Below are 20,724 nucleotides of genomic sequence, written 5' to 3' on the forward strand. Positions count from 1 at the left end.
CATGGGAAATTAAGAAAAGAAGGTGGAATCCAGACGCCACTTCAGCGGATGTGTAAAAATCTATGGAGAGTCAAGAAAATTTTAAAAAGTATTTCCTAACAAAATTGGAAATGTTTCTCAGTCCCAGATTCATGTCTTTTCATGACCTTGATTGAGATGATAGACATGTATGATGAAAAAAAAAGTGGCGTCAGGATGCAACCTTCTTTCCCTCAGCAATTGATCGCCTCCTAAATCCTTCAAATACAAACAAATGGTTGGAATGCCGGGATTCTAATAGATACGGGAATGCAATGATCGCCCAGTAATGCTGTATGTGGGGCAAGATGCTGTCTCAATTTAAAGGAGTTAGACAACTTTGTTGGATTTTGGAAAATTCTATGAAAATATACTTAGAATCAAGATAAAGGTAGTAGAGCTCTCCATTTCGAATAACCTACTATTCAATTACTCAAAACTACGTTTGACCGAATATTCGGATATTAGAAACTGCCAGCTGCAACTGCGTACTGCGCCTGTAAAAAGCTGCACGAAGAGCGCGCGAGTTAAAGGTTGCGTGCGGCGATTGATATGGGACTGTAAAGAGCTTTAACCTACATGTACTATAAGGATGTGACCAATGGGAACCGCTGTCGACAAAAAAAAGATATCTCCAAAAAATTGTCAGCTGGCAACAAAGTACAGCAACTTTACGATAAACTAACATCACAGTCATGTGTACATTGGCATAGATTTAGCAAAAAGATATTCAAATTTGATGATCGAATATTCAAGCTTTTAGTATATTCGGGACAGCCCTAAAAGGTAGTATTTTCTGCTTTTAATGCCTTCATTGAATAAAGGTAGAGTGTTAAAATGCCACAACTAATGCTCCTCTTAAATTATTACTACATTACACTCATATACTTCTCAGCAACATATAGCGACCAGCCATTAAGCTTATTAGAATTACCAGGATCCTTCGCAGCTTTTACATTAAAAATCTATCTATCTCAGCTTCACCAAAAAATACAAGTCACAAAAATACGATATTAAGCTACAATATATACATGCATTGACAATGATAAAATCCCATGAGTACTTTTTATCTAATCACTGAAAAGTTACATTCACCTCTCCTTTTTAAGGGTGGCAAAAAGTCACAGAATTTAGGTTTTTTGTCTCAATTCAAGGTTTTTGGTTGTCTCGCATATGTACATAATTTATACACATGCAACAACAAATAAAGTTAATGGTAATAAATACGTTGTTTGTAAAAATACGTGTGTGTACACTTATACACATAAATGTGCAGATTTATAAATAAATACCGAGAAATGTTGAGCTTTTCTGAGCGTCTGTATAGCAATTCAAATTATCTTACTTTAACAGATAACAAATATACGAGATTACATAATTGAAATAGTGCTGTATTATTTTAAAGAGAGTTTTCACGAACTTCGAATGCTTGGTACAATTCTGGGAGTAACTGAAGTGTCCAAGATGAACTTGAATGGCACTTGTCTTCTTTTTTTTTTTGGTGACATCCACAATATCAGCGTGAACTTATATAGAGGGCATGAAATCAGCATGAAATATAGAGGGCGCTTCTTTCATCTGCTAGTATGTCATGTGATATGCAACAGGTGATGTCAGCCGAGGATGGAAGGGGGGGGGGGCTGGTCTATGTCACACAGACCATGCTAGAGGAGCATTGCTGGTCATCCATTTCAACAAAAGGAATAAATAGTTGAGAGTTTACACATGTTATATAATTATAAACAGCACCAAAATATATATGTGTATACCAAGCAGCTAGGCAACTAACACAAGCAGTAAATCCGAAATCATGAGATCCCTTAGCTCTTAAGATGACATTTAAATGTTTGTTTGTTGTTGATGTTGTTTTCCCGAGGAACAGTCATAGCTTCATATAGGCAGGAAAAATAAAATAAGAACAATAATCATAACGATTACTAATACTAGGATGGCCATCCATTGCCTCCGATCTGTGAAGAGAAACAGACGAAAAAATCTATCAATTGATGAATGAATTTGTCATTAAAAGTTTCAAGGTATTTAACGTCCAATAGTATTTGGAGGGTTTGACCCCATAAAATGAGCTTTTACTTTAAAATCATCATTTTGATGCCAGGTTAATCTTCACTACATTTTATTTTTATTAACAAAAGTTACAATCAGGCTTTCTGCTATAGAACCTAATTGATGTGACAGAACCCTGAAGGATCGAATGCGTTACCATTAAACCAAAGGACAGACACACAAGTCATCAACAGAGAGACTTAAGACAAAAGGAATGCTTAGATACACAGACAGACATACAAGTCATGAACAGACAGACTCAAGACACAAGGAATGATTACATACACCAACATATAGACAGACAAGTCATTAACAGAAAGATTCAAGACACAATGAATGATTAGATACACCAACAGATAGACAGACAAGTCACCAACAAACAGATTCAAGACAAAAGGAATGATTAGACTCGCCAACAAATAGACAGACAAGTCATCAACAAACACACTTAAGACACAAGGAATGATTAGATACACCAATAGATAGACAGACAAGTCACCAACAAACAGATTCAAGACACAAGGAATGATTAGACTCGCCAACAAATAGACGGACAAGTCATCAACAAACACACTTAAGACACAAGGAATGATTAGATACACAGACAGACAGACGAGTCATCAACAGACAGACTCAAGACACAAGGAATGATTAGACTCGCCAACAAATAGACGGACAAGTCATCAACAAACACACTTAAGACACAAGGAATGTTTAGATACACAGATAGACAGACAAGTCATCAACAGACAGACTCAAGACACAAGGAATGGTTAGATACACAGATAGACAGACAAGTCATCAACAGACAGACTCAAGACACAAGGAATGATTAGACTCGCCAAAAATAGACGGACAAGTCATCAACAAACACACTTAAGACACAAGGAATGTTTAGATACACAGATAGACAGACAAGTCATCAACAGACAGACTCAAGACACAAGGAATGGTTAGATACTGACCGCTTGACATGTGAGTGACTTTGGCCATCTTCTTCATGACGGCATCCAACTTTGTTTCTGTGTTCTCCATCTCCGTGTGAAAGTCATCTAACATGCTGCACAAACAAAGAAATCAATTGTTAATTGATAAAAATATGACATTTTGAAATGGAGAACCTTAACAAATAATGTGTGAAATCTAGACAGAAGCACTGCCATACAAGACGCTAAAATGTGTTCATCAATCAAGAGTAGCGGACGTATACACGCCAAAACATCAGATCAATTCAGAAACAAACAAAAACATGTTCTGTGAATGGTTCGTTCAATGTTCATGGTCCACTTTAGTTAAATACGTTCACTACAGAAACAAAATCTTTCATTAAGTTACAATTTAAGGAATGGAACAGGCAAAAACTTGATTGAACAGGCTTGACAAATCTTGATTACACTACTCACACTGCTTGCTCCTCCAATTCATTGCCTATTGTCTGTCCCATGTGCTTCAAGACCCCGACGCTGTCCGATACACGAACTAAGTCATCATCCTGAGCTTCCATTAAAAGCTGTAGGAATGAAAATTAAACATACAACTTATGTCATAGTCATCACTGAAATACCCATCGTTGATTGTTTCATGGTACTCATCAGGGTAAAGGAAAAAATGCCGCAAGTAAAACTTGCGCGATCCCCCTGGCATGCTGGCAGTTTGTATACATGTACAGTCAGTTAACTAGGACAATTTTTAGTGACGGCCTTGATTGTCCACCCGGGAAGTACCACTTCTCAGTTGAATGGAGAGTTTGGTTTGAATGAGGAGTTTCGGTCACCTTATTACCAAAACATCAGGAGCTTATTGGTCAAAGGGCACTGTTTGATTGACAAGAAGGAATGGCCCATTATTCTAATCTGGTCACCTGACAAAAAGTTGTGATCTAATTGGTCAATGGGCACTGTTTGATTGACAGGCAGGGAGGGCTCATCTGGTCACCTGACCATAAGTCACGATCTCATTGGTCAGTGGGCACTGTTTGATTGACAGGCAGTGAGGGCTCATTAATCTAATCTGGTCACCTGAGCAAAAGTCCCGATCTGATTGGCCAATGCTTGATTGACAGACAGGAAGGGCCCATTATTCTAATCTGGTCACCTGACCAAAAAAGTCTTGATCTAATTGGTCAATCGGCACTATATGATTGACAGGCAGGAATGGTCCATTATTAGCAACTAACCTGTTGTTGCTGACGTGATTCGTCGACGTAATTCTGGTTATTTTCTTCCATCTCGTTGTCCAATCGACTGTATTTACCCTGAGATTTACTCGGTCCATTATTCATCAAAGCCTAGCAACAGAAATTGAAACCATTGTCAGGAAGAAATCTCAGAGCATTTAAACAGCAAACTATTATTCATCAAAGTTCTGTGTTTATTACTGTTTCCACTAAGAAGTGAAATTCCAAGCATACCTCACGTACACTACATACAAGCTTACGCGTACACACAAGGGGCCAATTTTACGGCGCTGCTATGCACACATATTTGCTTAGCACAAAAAAGTCTGGCTTATAAAAGCAGGTTACCAGCCAAAACTCTACGTGATGTATATTGCTCGTGAGTAGTATTCAGCTGTTGTTTGCTTAGCAGGAAAATCACATGTTGTTTTGGCTGGTAACCTGCTTTTAAAGGCTAGACTTTTTTTGTGCTAAGCAAACTTTAGTGCTGAGCAGCTCCATGAAATTGGGCCCAGGACTATAGATCTATCCAGGTACACTATCAATTCCATCATGAAGGCCCCCTTCAATGGCAGAAGCATTCAATTAGCTATTGTTCTGGTAAACCGCCACAGAGCAGTTGCTTTGTACAATAGCAGGCACAATGCTGTGGCCATTGAAGGGGCCTCCATGAGTGTACACCGAGTGTACATGTACACGGAGTGGGCGGGCCATCACCACGTTATGAGAAAGTGTGTAACTGTTAGGGAAATTAGGACCGAGCTATGGGAGCTTTCTGCCGTTCCCACAGCGCGTCTTCTGTCCCAATACCATGGGACAACACGTGTGTAGTCCCCACAGTTACGGAACAAGAATGTGTATACACATGAGTGTACAACGTCCTCTGAATTTCTCGGGTCCACATGGCAAAATTTCCAAGATTTGATTCATCTTTGTGACAGCGCCCCCATTGTTAAAAGCAGCCGAACTGCATTTGCTCGGGATCCGGATGTGTATTTTTTGGGGGTTTTTGCAGCATACATCGTATTTTAACCAATCACATCACGCACCCTAACATGAATATTTATCACGCTGTGTGGATAGAAGACACTTAGGTTCTCGTAGTGTTTTCTCTTTAATTAAACTTCCCAACCAACAACAAATATTTGATGAAAATGAACACGGGTTTGAACCACAGATCTTGCGATCCATAGCTCATGCCACTATCCAATAGGCCAGTGTGGCAGCTCAACGAAAGCCGTTCTTTGCAATGCTTTAATGTACATGCATGACTGTGTGATAGCAATAGTGTGACATCATTGTTATGTTCTAAATGTACATCAAACTAGCGGAATAATCATGTTCCATTGACGATGTGTGCTGCAGATAAAAATACCGCGATCAAGATCAGCTGCATTAGAAAAAACCACATTGAAATCCAGTCTAGGACCTAGACTACTGATGCAGTAAAGGCATGCAATTTTAATACCCCCTCGTGAGTACCTGTCTCGTTTTCTTTTCTTCTCTTGATCTTGTACTTGGACTGGCCATGTGCTCCTTCATTTCTGCCACTTTTGTCTTGGTATCGACGACAAACTGTCGTCTGATTTCCAACTCATTTTGCTCCAACTTGAACTTCCTTGGATTGGCTTCGACGATACGTGCAAAAATCAAAGTTAAGGTTGATTAATACTAATAGCAGCAAAGAAAATGTATTTCATTATAATATACATTTTCCGCATGGACAGGAAGAAACTCTGGAGATTGAGGAACAGAACATTCTGAGTTAGGAATTAATCAAAGTACTTTAACCGAAATTATCAAGCTTTTGAAAACGAATATTTCAGAAAAAAAAATATTTAACATTAGCAGTGAAGCTTTATTTAGCATGCTTTATGTACTTAACCCAAACCTTCGGAAAGATTTCCGTATACGAAGTTCACTCAACACCCTGTGTACAAACCCTATGAGAGTGGACTGAAAAATTCTAAGTGTTTTCTAAGAAAATGCTTGTATTTTCTCACTGCTCAAATTGACTTTGATGACATGAAATTGCTATCTGGGGGCTTGTTAGTCAATACAGAGGAAAATTAGTGAACTTCTTATATGGAAATCTTTCCCAAACCTTCTATGCCAAACAGATTTTCAGGATTGAGGCTATATGGCAAAAATGTGTGGTTGATTTTGGAGGATGCACTGTGTCAAGGTCTTGGGTCGCACCTTGTGTTGTTTATACTCAGCCGTGCATACATTTTAGGCCAATATTATGCTTGAAATCCACCGCACTGCTCCAGGATGTCACTGGTTCTGCCTCAACTAAATGTATCATTGTATGGACAGAATCCTCCCTCTTCCCACAAAGACATATTAAAAATCACCAACAATCCAACTCTTAACGTTAAAGGGAAAATACATCATTTGCTTTTGCTATAAATTTCAGAAATGGATGGAATTGGGGGGTTGGAAATATATAGCAAATATAGTTACACTGACTTTTTTAAGGTTTTGGGTTTGAAAATGCTATAAAAACCAAGAAAAACGATCATTTTCCTGTAGTCTGGTTCCCTGACTCCATATAAGCAGAAACAGAGCAGTTTACATACATTGGGGAATTGTAAGGTCAGGGAACCGTCTAGCTGGCTCATACCCGTTCATAGGCTTGTAATCGATTGCAAACAAGTGGGATGGTCAATTGGGGCCAGTATTTGAAAAAAAAAGCCAGTTGTTTCCAATGCTGATCGGCCGATCAGCGTTGGAAATTGATACAAAAATAACACTTTTCTTGAAAATGACAGTATACCAGGTGCTATGATTTTGCAGGATGCTTTACACTGTCATTCACTAACAGTCCAGCAAGGTATTTCCAAATGATTTGGTAGTTTTATTTTTTGATGTTTGCAAATGTTGTATTTTCCCTTTAATCCATTTTCTAGCAAACAAGTTAACCAACCCAACCACCCCCAAACCTCCATCCCCCACCCCCACATTGTCAGACTAATTTGGGACCATTGCCATAGTTGGGCCGTAACAAAAATTCCGAGAAATGTGCTCAAGGATATCAATGGTTTCTTCCAGATCCTCCAGATCCCACTCGATGCTTCGGAGACTATTCCTGAGTTCATTTGTTGTCCAATCGTATTCCTCCTTGCCAACGGAGTTTGTGTCATCCAAGAGTTCGCACCATCTTTGATAAAGCCCTTCCGATGTATTCACCGCTTTCTCAACTTCCCTGTAAAGGCAAATAAAAGTGTGTCAAATTGTTAGTCTTCAACAAACATGTACAAGTCCAATTTGGAAAGAATCGTGCATCCTGATGCCACTTTTTTCTTTATTTCAATGAAGGGCAGTTTTATTGCAAAAAGACAGGAATCTAGGGCTGAGAAACATTTCCAATTTTGTTAGAAAATACTTTGAAAATGCACTTGACTCTCCACAGACTTTATACACAACCAAAAAAGTGGCGTCTGGATAGGCCCACTACATTTTTTCCCCAAAAAATCAGGAATACGCAAAACAATGAGACAAATTTAGCACAAGTAATGTGAACAAAATTGTGTGAGTACAGTGCACTCTCAGTATTTTACCATGTTTACCATGAATTATTGCAATAATTTGAACAAAATTTTGTTCAAATTATTTCAATAATTGATTATTTCATGGCATTATTCCATTAAAACAAATAGCCTAGACAGAAGTAATTTGTTGAACTTTGTTTTGCTTTGTTTTTATCGTGAAATTTCTTTTAAGTGACTGATATAGTGATAATAATTAATATCAACAAATTATAAATTAGGACTAATAACATTGGTAAACTCCATCATATTGTAGCCAATACTTAGTATTTATAATGATTTTTGCTGGCTTTTTAATCCCCCCGAAATTTAATATCACAACTGGTGCATACGAATCCCAAACAGTAAACATCGCCAAATTCGGACGAATCTTCCAACCATAACTTACTCTTTCACGACAAAGAACGGATCCTCCAAAGACATGGTAAAAACTTAGATACTGTCACAGCTTCATCTATAAAATAAAACGGGAAATTCTGAAAATAACTCTCAAATACTGCGCTACATTGTGATTAATTTTGTGTGGATGAACTACGAATCCGTGTACACGATGGCGACTCGACTGAATTCGAGAGTCGGAAGCAATGACGTCATCATTCCTATTTTCCTAAACAAAACAAAAACGTCCCGCATGTCATTTTCATACATTTTAAAAACAAAACAAGAAAAATCTTTCTTTTTTTAAATGAATTTCAAGCATTTTCAAATTACTTGACGCAATTTTTGATTTTTGAGAAAAGAGTCATATCTCCCGAACAAAATAAAGTTGTGGCAAAACTAAAATTAGGCATTTAACTTGACCTCTGACCGAATAAACCATTCCTAAGCCACGGGTTCGTTTCAGCCATGGATTGTCATACAGATGGCTTCGGGAAAAGTGAGACAATCAGATTCATTAATCACGACAAAATTCCACAACCCTTGGTGTGATACCGTTGTAATTTGTCTTGATGGAAAAATGAACTGTGAATTGTTTACGTAGCTAGATTCTTCTCAATCGGTTTATAGAAACAAGACCTAGTTTTCAAAAACTGCCATTGCATGATGGGAAATTTCAATGGCGGCGCCCTTACTAAATTCTTTCGCAGCATAAATATCGTCAAAAGTGATGGTAAGTTAGCAAATTATGCATTTGTTTAAAGTTTGCTTTGACAGAGAAGATAGAGTATATTGCATTCATGCTACAGGGTAAGAATTCGGGGAGTTGGGATGTAATTTTGTGGACAAAACAGTTACGATATTAATACGAACAGAATTTGACATGTTCATGATGTTTGAAAATTGAAATGAATTTTTTTGTACCGCCTGTGTACGTGAACAGCGCCCTCAGCGACTAGATTTTCGATGTTCAAACAATAATATATTGGGAAAAAATTCCATACTCGATCGCCACTTTTTTCAATTAATTTTCTAGCGCCAAAAGTTACATCTTTTATGGTTATTCCCTCCACTTTCCCTCCTCTACTTTCACCCTCTCCTTTCCTTAATTTCTATTAATCAATCAGTCACTTACTTCATGGATTCGAACCTCGGACGCTTGCTTGATACAAGAGACTCTTAACCGCTAGGCCGCGCACGATCGCTGTTGCAATAATCAATCTTTGGACGTATTTGAAGTAGCCATTGATATAAACTAAATATTCATGAGAAAATAAATATTCATAATGACGTATTGCACTATCATTGGCCTGATCATGCGACGTCATGGTTATCGATGTCATGCGTATACCGTACCGCTGTCTTTCAGCCACTACATGTAATCAGTTTTGACCAGCTGCTTCAAGTTAGTTCTGCACGACGTGTGCATCCACAATGTGCTCTAAATGTGCTCTAAAAACACATTTTGCCTAATTTTTTTTCACATTTACACAGCTTCCTGGATTCCTCTTGGTTGAAATCACAAGGTGAGGTGAAAATTGATATGTTTGGCGGCAGTTAAAGTGGCGATCGAGTATGGACATTTTCCCTATAATTGTTTTGATGATAATTAATAAAACATGTGGATTGCAATAAAACATTCGGGTAATCCTTATCTTCTTCGTTTAGGTTTCTCAAGCTAACCGCTAACGGGAATGAATAATGAATATTCATGGCTGTTTTATGGATACCGCCATCTTTGTGATCATGATTCATTTCATCTGTTCATGTGGCATGTGTGGTAATCTTCAGTTTATTGTAAACATACGTTACATGCCTCATCATGCCATTTTGTATCCATAGCATAATACTGCCCCCAAAAATTGCCATGTGATCCAAGACAGAGATGACGGTATCCGTCAACTATGGCAAATGAAGTAGGCCCTAATACTTAAGTGTCACATCTGGTTTTCTCCCTTTCAGATTATTTCCAATTTCGGAGCAGGGAGCTGGATACATCACAAATAAAGTTCAAGTTCCAATGACGGCACATGGAATTTCTCTCTTAATATTTTGACTTTAAGTACATACTTGTCATCATGCCTTCGTCAGTGAAAGTGATCGTTAAGGAACCAGATGTTCTGAAACTTGTGTTGGACTTCTTGAGTTCAAGGGAGTTGTACATGTCCATGAGATCACTGGAGCGGGAAAGTGGAGTCGTTAATGGATTGTTCTCCGATGATGCACTCTTTCTGAGAAACCTTATCTTAGATGGACAGTGGGATGATGTCTTGGAGTTCATTCAGCCCTTGGAGAGCATCGAGAGTTTCGATATTAAAAGTTTTCGTTTTCTGGTTCTGAAGCACAAGTTCCTTGAGATGCTCTGCATGAAAGATGAGGATTTACAACATCTTCAGATGGAGTTCTCCATCGATGAGGTGGTGTCGTGCCTGAATGAACTAGAACCCCACTGCCCTAATAAGGAAGACTACAGCAATTTGTGTTTGCTACTCACCTTGCCACGGTTGACTGATCACGCTGCTTATAAGAACTGGAACCCTAGCAATGCTCGCGTGCAGTGTTTCCAAGATGTCTACCCCCTGGTTGCAAGGTTCCTCCCGGCCGATAAGAACTTGGAGATCAGCGATCACACAGCGAGCAAAGATCGCCTCGTTCAGCTCCTCGTCAAGGGTCTGGTCTTTGAATCCTGCGTGGATTTCTGTCAACAGAGGGCCACAGCTAAGGATGTCCAGTATTCCACACTTCAAGGGATACTGACTGGCTCCGATGCGGATGATGCAGATCTGAGCCTGTTGTCGTGGTTGCAGAGCATCCCTCCAGCAACCTTCAGTTGCCCCTTTGAGCAGAAGTCACTTGATGTCGCCGTCGAGCAGATCAGCAAACCCAGCGCCTCGTGGACGGAGCAGATTATGACTCCGATGACGCCTACGCCGAGCAGTAAACAGCGAGGCTACCCTTCCCCGTCGCCAACCACACCCATCTTATACCGCAACAGACCCTGGTCGGCAGGTTCCTCCCGAGGCTTATCCCAGTCGCTCACCCCGACCTTGGAGGCAGTACTCCTCTCTCAGGGGAAGAAGAAAGAAGACAGTCCTGGTCAGGAGGTTAACATGATGTCACGTTCCATGGGGAACGTTCATCTATCAGGAGGGATGTCGGGGAGTTCGATGAATACTCTGGCGCCCGTAGCTGAAGATGTAGAGAGACCGCCAAGCCAATCAATGAAATTAAAGAGTCCGCAGAAGACAGGAAACCAGACTTTACCAGCCGCTCAGGTGAGGCAAAATTGACACAAAAATAAAGCAATTTCAGTCAAGGAATTATTGTAATTTAGTATTTGCGATCATATTTGTGACGTTCTCCTGCTAATCTCTTACAGCCCATGACGCAACGTTCTCAAGATCCTGGGAACTCAAGTTCTGACGTCTACGCTGAGTTTGTTGCCTCTAAAGCGTTATTCCAGCAGGATTTGGAGCGTCAGGAGAAACACCGGCAGCAACTACAGCAACTTCTACACAGCGAGGGCGCCGCAGGAGATGCGCAGCGTCTGCACAGTAATATGGGAAGCGGAGATAGTCTGGCGTCTCAATCCAAACTGTCACCTGATGCTGGTGTTGTGAATAACAAAGGAAATCAGGTAACACTTGGAACCTATTATCTTTAACCATTTCTCATTTGGATATTTCATTCATAACTTGAATTAAAGTTTTGTGAACCTAACAACACACAATGAAACCACACATACATGTGTAGGAAAACTGACTAGGTGCATTAACAAAGAGATCGACTGGAGTGGGATTTGAACTTGACACTGACTAAAAAGGGAGCCACAGACAAAGGGTTGCATAGCTCAGTTGGTAGAGTTGGTAGAACACCATAATGGTAATCCAGAGGTTGTAGGTTTAAACCCCACTCCAGTAAATTTTTTGATCAGCCTTCAAATAACACACAACAAAAACTGTGTCAGTATCCTGCGGCGCAGTTGCTGTAATATTAACTATTTACGATTTCTGTTATAACATCGTAATGCAAACTACATGTACCTCAAAACTTGAAGATTGTCGTGGTATTGATGTTGTTGCATGTGATGATGGTGTTTACTGTTTACCATTTCTGCATGTATTTGTATAGTACGTTTCTTTCATGTTTTTTTCTGATATCAGCATGCTCGTTATTAACTGTCTTGTTTCTTTCCGTCCTTGTGATTGGTGCTGTGTGAACTTTGACCCTTGGTGCTGTGTGACCCTTGAACTTTTGGTGCTGTGTGAACTTTGACCTTCGTTGTCACGTGACCCCTGATGTCTCTAGGCCACACCCGTGTTTCTCCCCCTCCATATGCAACAACGTCACCCAGCCAACGTTCATTCCAGTACCCCCAAGACCAATCGCTTTGACCCCACGGTCACACCGGAACCAGAAGCTTCCCCAGTCTTGGCTAAAACTAAGTTCACCTACCCTCACTCCTATACCTACAACTCCCGAGGTGACTCGACTGAGGAAGCCGCAAGCGTCGATCCCGTCCGCAGGCTCGAAACCTCTCTGGGAGAAGTGTTAGCGCCTGGCGGCAATTTGATGAACGTTACATATCTGAGTCCTAGCCTCAACCATGTGAAAGGGAACAGTGACGTTGCCGCGGATCAGGCCAGGCCAAACAGATTTCCAGCTCAGGAAGCCGAACGCGATCCCAGAAACTTACCGAATGAGAATCCGGCTAGAAGTCTGAGTAGCTTGCCAAGGGTTTGTTGATAAGTTATTCAAAGTAACAGCTCATAACCAAATTGCTGTTTGTTTTGAAATTTTTTGAGTAGAACGATAGAGTACAGGTAGAACAGCCTGGAGGGCAAAGGCCAAAACTGAATGAGACGTCATAGAAAAATGGAATTAATTTTTTTTTTTCTGTCTAGTTCTTGAGAAATATCAGGTTTTTGGATTTTGTTGATAGTATTGTGTTGCATGCAATCTGTGATGGGTTAGTGTGTGCTGTTTCTGTAACGTGTTCCTTAACATTTATGAGTGAGTTTTAAACTGTTGTGATATCACCCTAATGTTTTCTATTTCAATGAACAATCTCACTATTGTCTAAATTTCCTGTCTGTGGTGATATATCCTATATTTCTATTTCATGGGTTGGCTCAGGGGCTGCAAGGTGCTTTTCAAACTTATCGGAACTATACCCTAAGATCAGTTCTATGACATGTTCATTTGTCATTGTAGAATATGTAGCCAGAAAGAGGACTTCCACACTTTGGCCTATCATTAAAGCATTAATGAATTATAAATTAATTAATTGACCCTTACCTTACCAGTTCCATCAAAATCTATCCCCCTAGTTAGGGGATTTAGGCAGATAAGCCATGTGTACCAAGTCCATCAAAATCCACCAGCACCAGTTGTGGATTTCAACGGATTTTGTCCTGAAGCATTATGAGTGAGTGATGGATTTTGATGGACATGGTCTTCTACTTAGTAAAACCAAGAAGGGAGTTTAGGGTTAATAAACTACCAAAAGAAATATATCAGCAAAACTAAATATCAAAATTTGTAAAAATTTTCATTCCACCAGGACTCAGACAGGACAGCGCCTCGCTATGTGGCTGTGACTACCCTAGAGGATGTGCAGGCAATACGAGCGGTGGCCTTTGACCCCACTGGATCCTTGTATGCTGTGGGGGCTAACTCTAAGACCCTTCGTATCTGCTCCTACCCTGACGTGTCGCATGTTACGTGAGTAATCAAGATTATTGGACATTAACCCTGAATCGTTCTCTAGAAACTTAGCTGAAACGGAGCTCACAAAGTTGTTGAAGTTCTAGCTTACACCAATCAAATATTTAAATGTTGGCATAGGGGGCTAGTGTCTAAAGTGCTACTTTTTTTTTTGGCTGTTTTATTTCCAGTGAGGATGAACCCAAGCAACCCACAGTATTATTCAAACGCACCAGGCATCACAAAGGGTCCATCTACTGTGTCGGGTGGAGCCCCTCTGGTAATCTAATAGCCACAGGTTCCAATGATAAGTTCATCAAGCTGCTGCGGTTTGATCCACAGAAGTGCAACGCAGATGGTGAGTTTTAACTCTCTGGACTTGGTCCATCAAAAGTTTCATTTCATTAGCTTGACAGTTGTGAGCTATCATTGATCTTATATTCCTGAACGCCACATAACCTAAAATAATGTAATAGTCCAAGTGAAGTGAGTTGTGCAGAGGCTAGGCAACTGTAGTCCAAACTTTTCAGGCCAACTTTTTCACAACATACCTGCATAATTCCCTATGGACTCTAAACCTTGCTGAAGTGGTACAACGGTGTGGTGTGTATTTTGCATGAAGTGGTGAAGTAGGGAGGCAAGTAAAAAAAATTGCCGCTGTCCCCCCCCCCCCCCCCCGAAAGAAAATTGTTGACTTCCATGCCCCCACCTCCCTCCCATTCGCTCTCCCATGCCGCCCCTCCCCCCCCCCCAAGAAACTTGCTAGTCCCATATTAAAGTAACCATAGTTAACAGGTTTAACTAAAATTGGGCCCCCATCCCCCACCCAATGTAACATCCAGTCCCCCTTTCTTTCCACCACTCTTGACCTTATCTGTGAAATTTACAGTGTTCTATGAAGTCGTTCACAAGTTGATAATTTACAAATTATATATTTCGGCCCCCAATATTGACGTGGCAATATTGCAATTGTATAACATTGTAATTTGCTTGTTCATAGGTTGATATTTTCTGATAAACCCTTTGTTACTTGCAGGCCCTGATATCGACATGACGATGCACGACGGTACAGTCCGTGATTTAGTCTTTCAGCCAGAGAGTACTCACGGCACTGTGTTGGTCAGCGGTGGTGCCGGTGATTGTAGCATCTATGTCACCGATTGTGGTCGGGCGCAGACCATCCATGCAATGGCAGGACACTCGGGTAAGAAGATGATGCACTCTAGAATCACTTAGAATTACTTACCGTTCCTCATCGATGTAGTCAAGTCCATCACAAGTCCACTCGCAAGAAACAGTAGATGAACAATGACAAAGGAATGCCTTTGTCAAAGCTCCTTTGAATAGCTTGTGAGTTGAATTGGGACTGTGGAGGACTTGTGACCATCCTGATATTGGCTCCTGTTTTGCTAGCAATTCCATTTTTCTGAAAGAATATTTGTGATAAAAATTATTTTTAAATTTTTAACTTCATAAGCAACGAACACTTACCAAGCAAATTCTCCTTTTGATATATTCCCAGAAGCATATAAAAACATAAAAATCAAGTGAAGGAAGTGAATGGCAAATTCAACATGAAAAATTCGACATTGAACAAAAAAAATATCAGTCATCCATTAAAACACCGAAAAAATATCAAGGGCATTGAGCAATTTTGCAAAGTCCACTCCTCCCGACTTCCCCAAATACTGTATAATAGAAAAACTCCACCCTTGCAATAGGCACCTGTTGGATGTGCTCCCTGTTGACTTGTACATTTTTGTTGAATGACTTGGTTGTATATGGTCACTCTTGCAGGCCATGTGTTGTCACTCTACTGCTGGGGTGCTCATATGCTAGTCTCTGGATCTCAGGATAACACAGTCCGTCTATGGGATCTACGGACTCCTCGCTGTATACAGGTTATCGGTACACCCGGCTCGGACTCTGGCCAAGGTAAGACTGTTGTAGAGTGCTTTTATGGATTCTGTTTGCAAGTACCAACTTATTTGGTTACAAAAAGAGAGTTGGGGGAGACTCAAGCGCATCACCTCTGTATGTCGAATCTGTAAACTTGTCAGTGGAAAAGGATTCTATTAATATTAAAAAAAAGAAACTTTTAAATGTCATCTCTTGCTCTTAATCTCAAAAACCAAGTTTGGATATCGCTGAAATCGTTGAAATCACTGACGTCACTGTTATCATTGAAATTACTGATGTCACTGTTATCATTGAAATAATTGAAATCACTGAAATCACTAAAATCACTGAAATCATCTTAATCACCAAACTCATTGAAATTACTGAGATCACTGAAAAAAATCTTAATCACCAAAATCATTGAAATTGTTGAAATCTTTACCAGGCACAGCTGCAGCCACAGTTTGCGTGGACCCGTCCGGCCGATTACTAGCCTCTGGTCATGAGGATAACTCCTGCCTGTTATACGACATTCACGGCGGACGCGTCGTGCAGACGTATCAAAAACACAAAGGAGAAGTTCGTTCAATGAGGTTCTCTCCTGAAGCACTGTATTTGATGTCTGGATCGTACGATGGGACAGTGCTGATCAGTGATTTACAAGGTAAGATACTCTATTCATGTATTACAGTTTATAAAAAAAAACATTCACTCAAACTTTCCCAAATCTGCCACAAGAAAACCTTCCTGCCTGTCACATAAATAAAACAATGCACGTTGACCAGACTGGGACATTGAGTGCAGAAAAACATGCAAATCAAACTCAGGCCAATTTTACTCACTCTTTAGCCAACAAAATTCTCCAAATGTTCATGAGGCAAAGACAAGGTCCTCGATATTTCACCAGCCAAGTCACATGTCAAGCACAAGTCAGTCACATGTCAATCAAATGTCCATCATATTTTTATCTCAATTAAATTTTGTATAGGAGACTTTTATTTTTTCAACATTTTGCACTTGAGAGTGATGCAAAGTTATTTCAATTTGAAGCCTAAGAATAGACTGGTGCATTTCCAACGTTTTTGTGAAGAGTGACCCTTCATTAGTCTGGTGGCACGACTATGGAAATGTGTAGAAATAGAGACTGGTACCAGATGTTTCTTTTGACACAGTTGATTGATGCATTATTAAGGGGTGTTGGACTGGTTGTTTCATGTGCCAGTATTGCATGTTTTACTATCTTAAGTTTTGGGACTCATAGTCATACACAGTATTGAGAGTCCCACATTTTCAAACTAGTTTTGCACGATTGTGATAGATTTTCTTCCCTCTGTTACTTACAGTTATTCTTGTTTTATTTCAGGTGATCTCACCAAACCCTTACCAAGCTCAGTAGCAGCCGAACACAACGACAAGGTCATTCAGTGTCGCTGGCATCCAACTGACTTCACTTTCCTGAGTTCTAGCGCTGATCGGACTGTCTCCTTGTGGGCACCTCTGCAACACTAGGTTCGTTATTAGACAATCAAACAAATGTAAAGCGCGGAATGGAATAGTAGGTCAATTCTGCACTCTCATGTAAGTTGTGTGTGAAGCTAACAGCATGATACAATGTGCAAAATTGAACCTGCCCCCAAGCTATCCAACTGCATAATGTCACCTTGTCAGAGTTGGAATCAAATCACTCATTAGTCAATTGATTGTCCATCACAAGTCAATCACACGTCAATCACACGTCAGTTACATGTCAGTTACATGTCAATCAAATGTCCATCCTATGTCAGTCACATGTCAATCAAATGTCCACCACAAAACAAGTCAATCACATGTCAATCACATGTCAGTCACATGTCAATCAAATGTCCATCATATGTCAGTCACATGTCAATCAAATGTCCATCACAAAACAAGTCAATCACATGTCAATCACATGTCAGTCACACGTCAGTCACATAGTCAAATGTCCATCACAAGTCAGTCACAAGTCAGTCACATATCAGTCAAATGTACATCACAAGTCAGTCGTAAGTCGGTCACAAGTCAATTACTTGTCAATCACAAGTCAATCACACGTCAATCACAAGTCCATCACAAGTCAGTCACAAGTCGGTCACAAGTCAGTCACAATACCTGCACAAGTAAGCAGTGGTATTAACACAGGATGCCAGTGACAAGCAGATTTCCTGTTCACAATATTTGAATAAGTTGTGTCTTGAGAATATAATGACTTAATAATAATAATAATAATAGTGGATATTTATAAAGCGCACGTATCCACCAGGACTGGTGCTGAAGGCGCTACATCATTATCATGATGACTTGTGATTGACTTGCAATGACTTTATCACAAATCTTCACAATGCTTGGGATTTGTGCATACTTAATTTCAAAGTTGCACTTACTGCTACCAGGGCTTGAACATGATGAACAAACCAGGGCAGGCATGTACATGATGTGCTTCTCACTTTGTTCCTGTGTATTTGCTGTAGAGCGCCCTCTTATGGTCTTGCACAGAGTCTGTAATCCTATTTAAAATCATTCAAGCTTTTTGTGGCAGTCAATTGAACATGTTAACACTCTTTGCATTGTGAAATTGCATTGATGTGTAAAAATTGATCCATACATAGAATAATTTGCCAGTTGTAAGTAAAAGGCAGTGTAATGTGCAATATTCAGTGTGTATTATAATCAAGCTAGTTTAACTGTGCTAGTGTTTTTAGGACAATGAGGTCTATGGTCAATATATGTTCATAATGTCAGGTCTAAACCAAGACCACTGGTGTAGGTTGGTAAATTTTCTGTAGAGGATTTTGTAAGGAAGCACAAATGATCGTGGGAAAGCTGACTTCGATATTTTCAACTGCGCATGCGCACAATGATGTGGGTCATTCGGGTTAATTTATTCAACGCTTATTGAAGGCACATGAACGCGCAGGGCCGGAGACGGGCCCATGACACTAGCGCATTAATTACGAGTAGAACATGCAGAATGGGCATGCAGGCAACATCGCGTAACATCACGTCCATTATTTAACCAAGAACGGCACTTACAAGGTGCAGGGTATGAGTAGAAAAACTATCAAAAATTGTCTTTGTGGGGAAAAAAAAAATCAAAAATTGTCTTTGTCGGAAAAAAATAATCATCTTATGGTGTGTATTATTATATGTAAATATGCTGAATACCTGTTTCACTGTAAGACTTAGTGAAGGCTACCTCTATGTTAATATAATGTGTAGGCATGCTTGTAGTTCAGGACTCTTGATTTTTTTTGTGAATTTCAATGTATTATTGTTGAGATTGTATTGTAAAGCACCGATAATAGGGCATATGATATGTACTTCAGCCTATGACTTATAAACTCTTGCAGATTTCGGTTCCGCTTTATCGGATGGGCCATGGAAAAGAAGTAACATGATGTGCTATAAATGACTTCATTTAATTTTTTATGAACAATTCATTTTTGTTGGGAGGGGGCTCAAAACAAAATTGGCAACGGCAACTACAATGTAGCATGCTCTCCTTCCAAGTGCGTCTTGAAAATTTCTCCTAATCCACTATAAATGAAGAAACCTTAGTTGTGTGTGATTTAATGAGTTTGTTTATGTTTGTCTTTGATTTGGACATGCACACAGAGAGGTTGAGTATTTTGAGGTACTTGTACCTAGGAAATTTTACTTTGTATATTTAGTATACATTCAACTTGAAATATTTTTGGTTTTGGAAACATTTAATTTATTTTGCTTTGCTTTACACTTTGCTGATTTGTTTTTAAAGAATTGATTATTGTACATATGTAAAGATACCTTGTTTCTTTTCAAGGGGCTTATTTTGTCTGTTGAACTTGTGCTTCAGAAAAAGAATTCAACACCTTGAACAACTGCTCTGGTGTCCTGCAATGTTTCATTTTAGTACCGATAAACAAATTGTTTCCAATATCAAGACTTAATACTGAACTGCAGTCTCATACAACTTAAGTGTTGAAACGGAAAGCAGTGCTGCCGGCATTTTAAAGGACCCATGACATGAATTTTACTTGTGAACATATTTTTGTGCAACTTTCTACTCCTCTTACATGGATGAAAACTATTTGACATCCAATTTTGGTTAATTTGATTGAAAATTTTTCTTTTTTAAACATTAAAAATGTTCCATGCTTTTTCTGACGAATGGGGGCAATGTTGCTGTGATTTCATTTCAGGAAGACACTGTTCAGTTTTGGGGTTTTCTGTTCAAATTGTGAACCCACAATTTGCTCACTGACAACGTTTTGTAAGAAAAGTTTGCTCATTGGTTTACTTCCATGTACTGACACAACAGCGAATCGCCAAAGAAAAGAACATTTCGACAGCAAAATATCCAAAAATTCTGGCAAATGTTGGTGCTGAAATAGTTGTATCATTGAGGTTTTCTGCCTGAAACGACATCACACTTTTGCTCATAAAAATGTAAATTTTCATTAGCATCAAAACCAAAAAGTCACCAGAATGCCCTTAAAAAATGAAAATTGAAAATACGGTTAAAATGAGACACAAAGTTGCATTTTCAAGGATTACATTTAAAAAAATGAGCCCTTTAAAAGCACTCGTGATTAATTGGGTTTGCAAACATTGTTTGCTGTTTGGAACAAATTTTTCACAGGTTTGAAAGTTAGCATCTTTATCTTTAATTGCAAACTTAGCACGGAAAACAGGCTTATAATTATAATAGTTATTCTTCAAGAGGCATTTTTATTTATAATTATTGTTTGATATTGGATGTAAATCTTGCAATCAAAGATTTCAGAAGACAAAAAAACGTGAATATACCTCAAACAACAGCTTGGATTTAAAGTATAGAATATGCTAAAATTTCATTTAAGGATAGAGTCAAATCTATTTTAGGATTATTTTATTAAACTTAAAAGTCCAAAATGATATCTCTTTTCTAACATT

General features: G+C 39.3%; 2 protein-coding genes across 3 annotated transcripts; one reads left to right on the plus strand and one right to left on the minus strand.

Annotated features, from left to right (window-relative positions):
* Window positions 1-798: 798 nt before the first annotated feature.
* Window positions 799-8,400, minus strand: LOC119721069 (syntaxin-6-like). The gene is made up of 7 exons (XM_038190955.1): window positions 8,198-8,400; window positions 7,297-7,466; window positions 5,741-5,898; window positions 4,259-4,369; window positions 3,486-3,592; window positions 3,048-3,142; window positions 799-1,988 (listed from the first exon to the last, which is right to left on the minus strand). The coding sequence occupies exons 1-7, from the start codon at window positions 8,230-8,232 to the stop codon at window positions 1,909-1,911; spliced, it is 756 nt and encodes a 251-aa protein (XP_038046883.1). The 5' UTR covers window positions 8,233-8,400; the 3' UTR covers window positions 799-1,908.
* Window positions 8,401-8,699: 299 nt separating this feature from the next.
* On the plus strand, window positions 8,700-17,683 carry LOC119721070 (WD repeat-containing protein 47-like). Of its 2 annotated transcripts, XM_038190956.1 has the most exons (10): window positions 8,700-8,920; window positions 10,150-11,462; window positions 11,567-11,824; window positions 12,496-12,924; window positions 13,751-13,911; window positions 14,085-14,251; window positions 14,930-15,097; window positions 15,691-15,828; window positions 16,238-16,456; window positions 17,156-17,683. In XM_038190956.1, the coding sequence occupies exons 2-10, from the start codon at window positions 10,266-10,268 to the stop codon at window positions 17,299-17,301; spliced, it is 2,883 nt and encodes a 960-aa protein (XP_038046884.1). In that variant the 5' UTR covers window positions 8,700-8,920; window positions 10,150-10,265; the 3' UTR covers window positions 17,302-17,683. The 2 variants fall into 2 exon arrangements, with proteins under 2 accessions (XP_038046884.1, XP_038046885.1); XM_038190957.1 differs by lacking the exon at window positions 12,496-12,924 and having other exon boundaries at window positions 8,819-8,920; window positions 17,156-17,681.
* The last annotated feature ends 3,041 nt before the right edge of the window (window positions 17,684-20,724 follow it).

The sequence above is a fragment of the Patiria miniata genome, unplaced genomic scaffold (genome assembly GCF_015706575.1).
Source record: "Patiria miniata isolate m_02_andy unplaced genomic scaffold, ASM1570657v1 HiC_scaffold_9, whole genome shotgun sequence".
NCBI lineage: Eukaryota > Metazoa > Echinodermata > Asteroidea > Valvatida > Asterinidae > Patiria > Patiria miniata.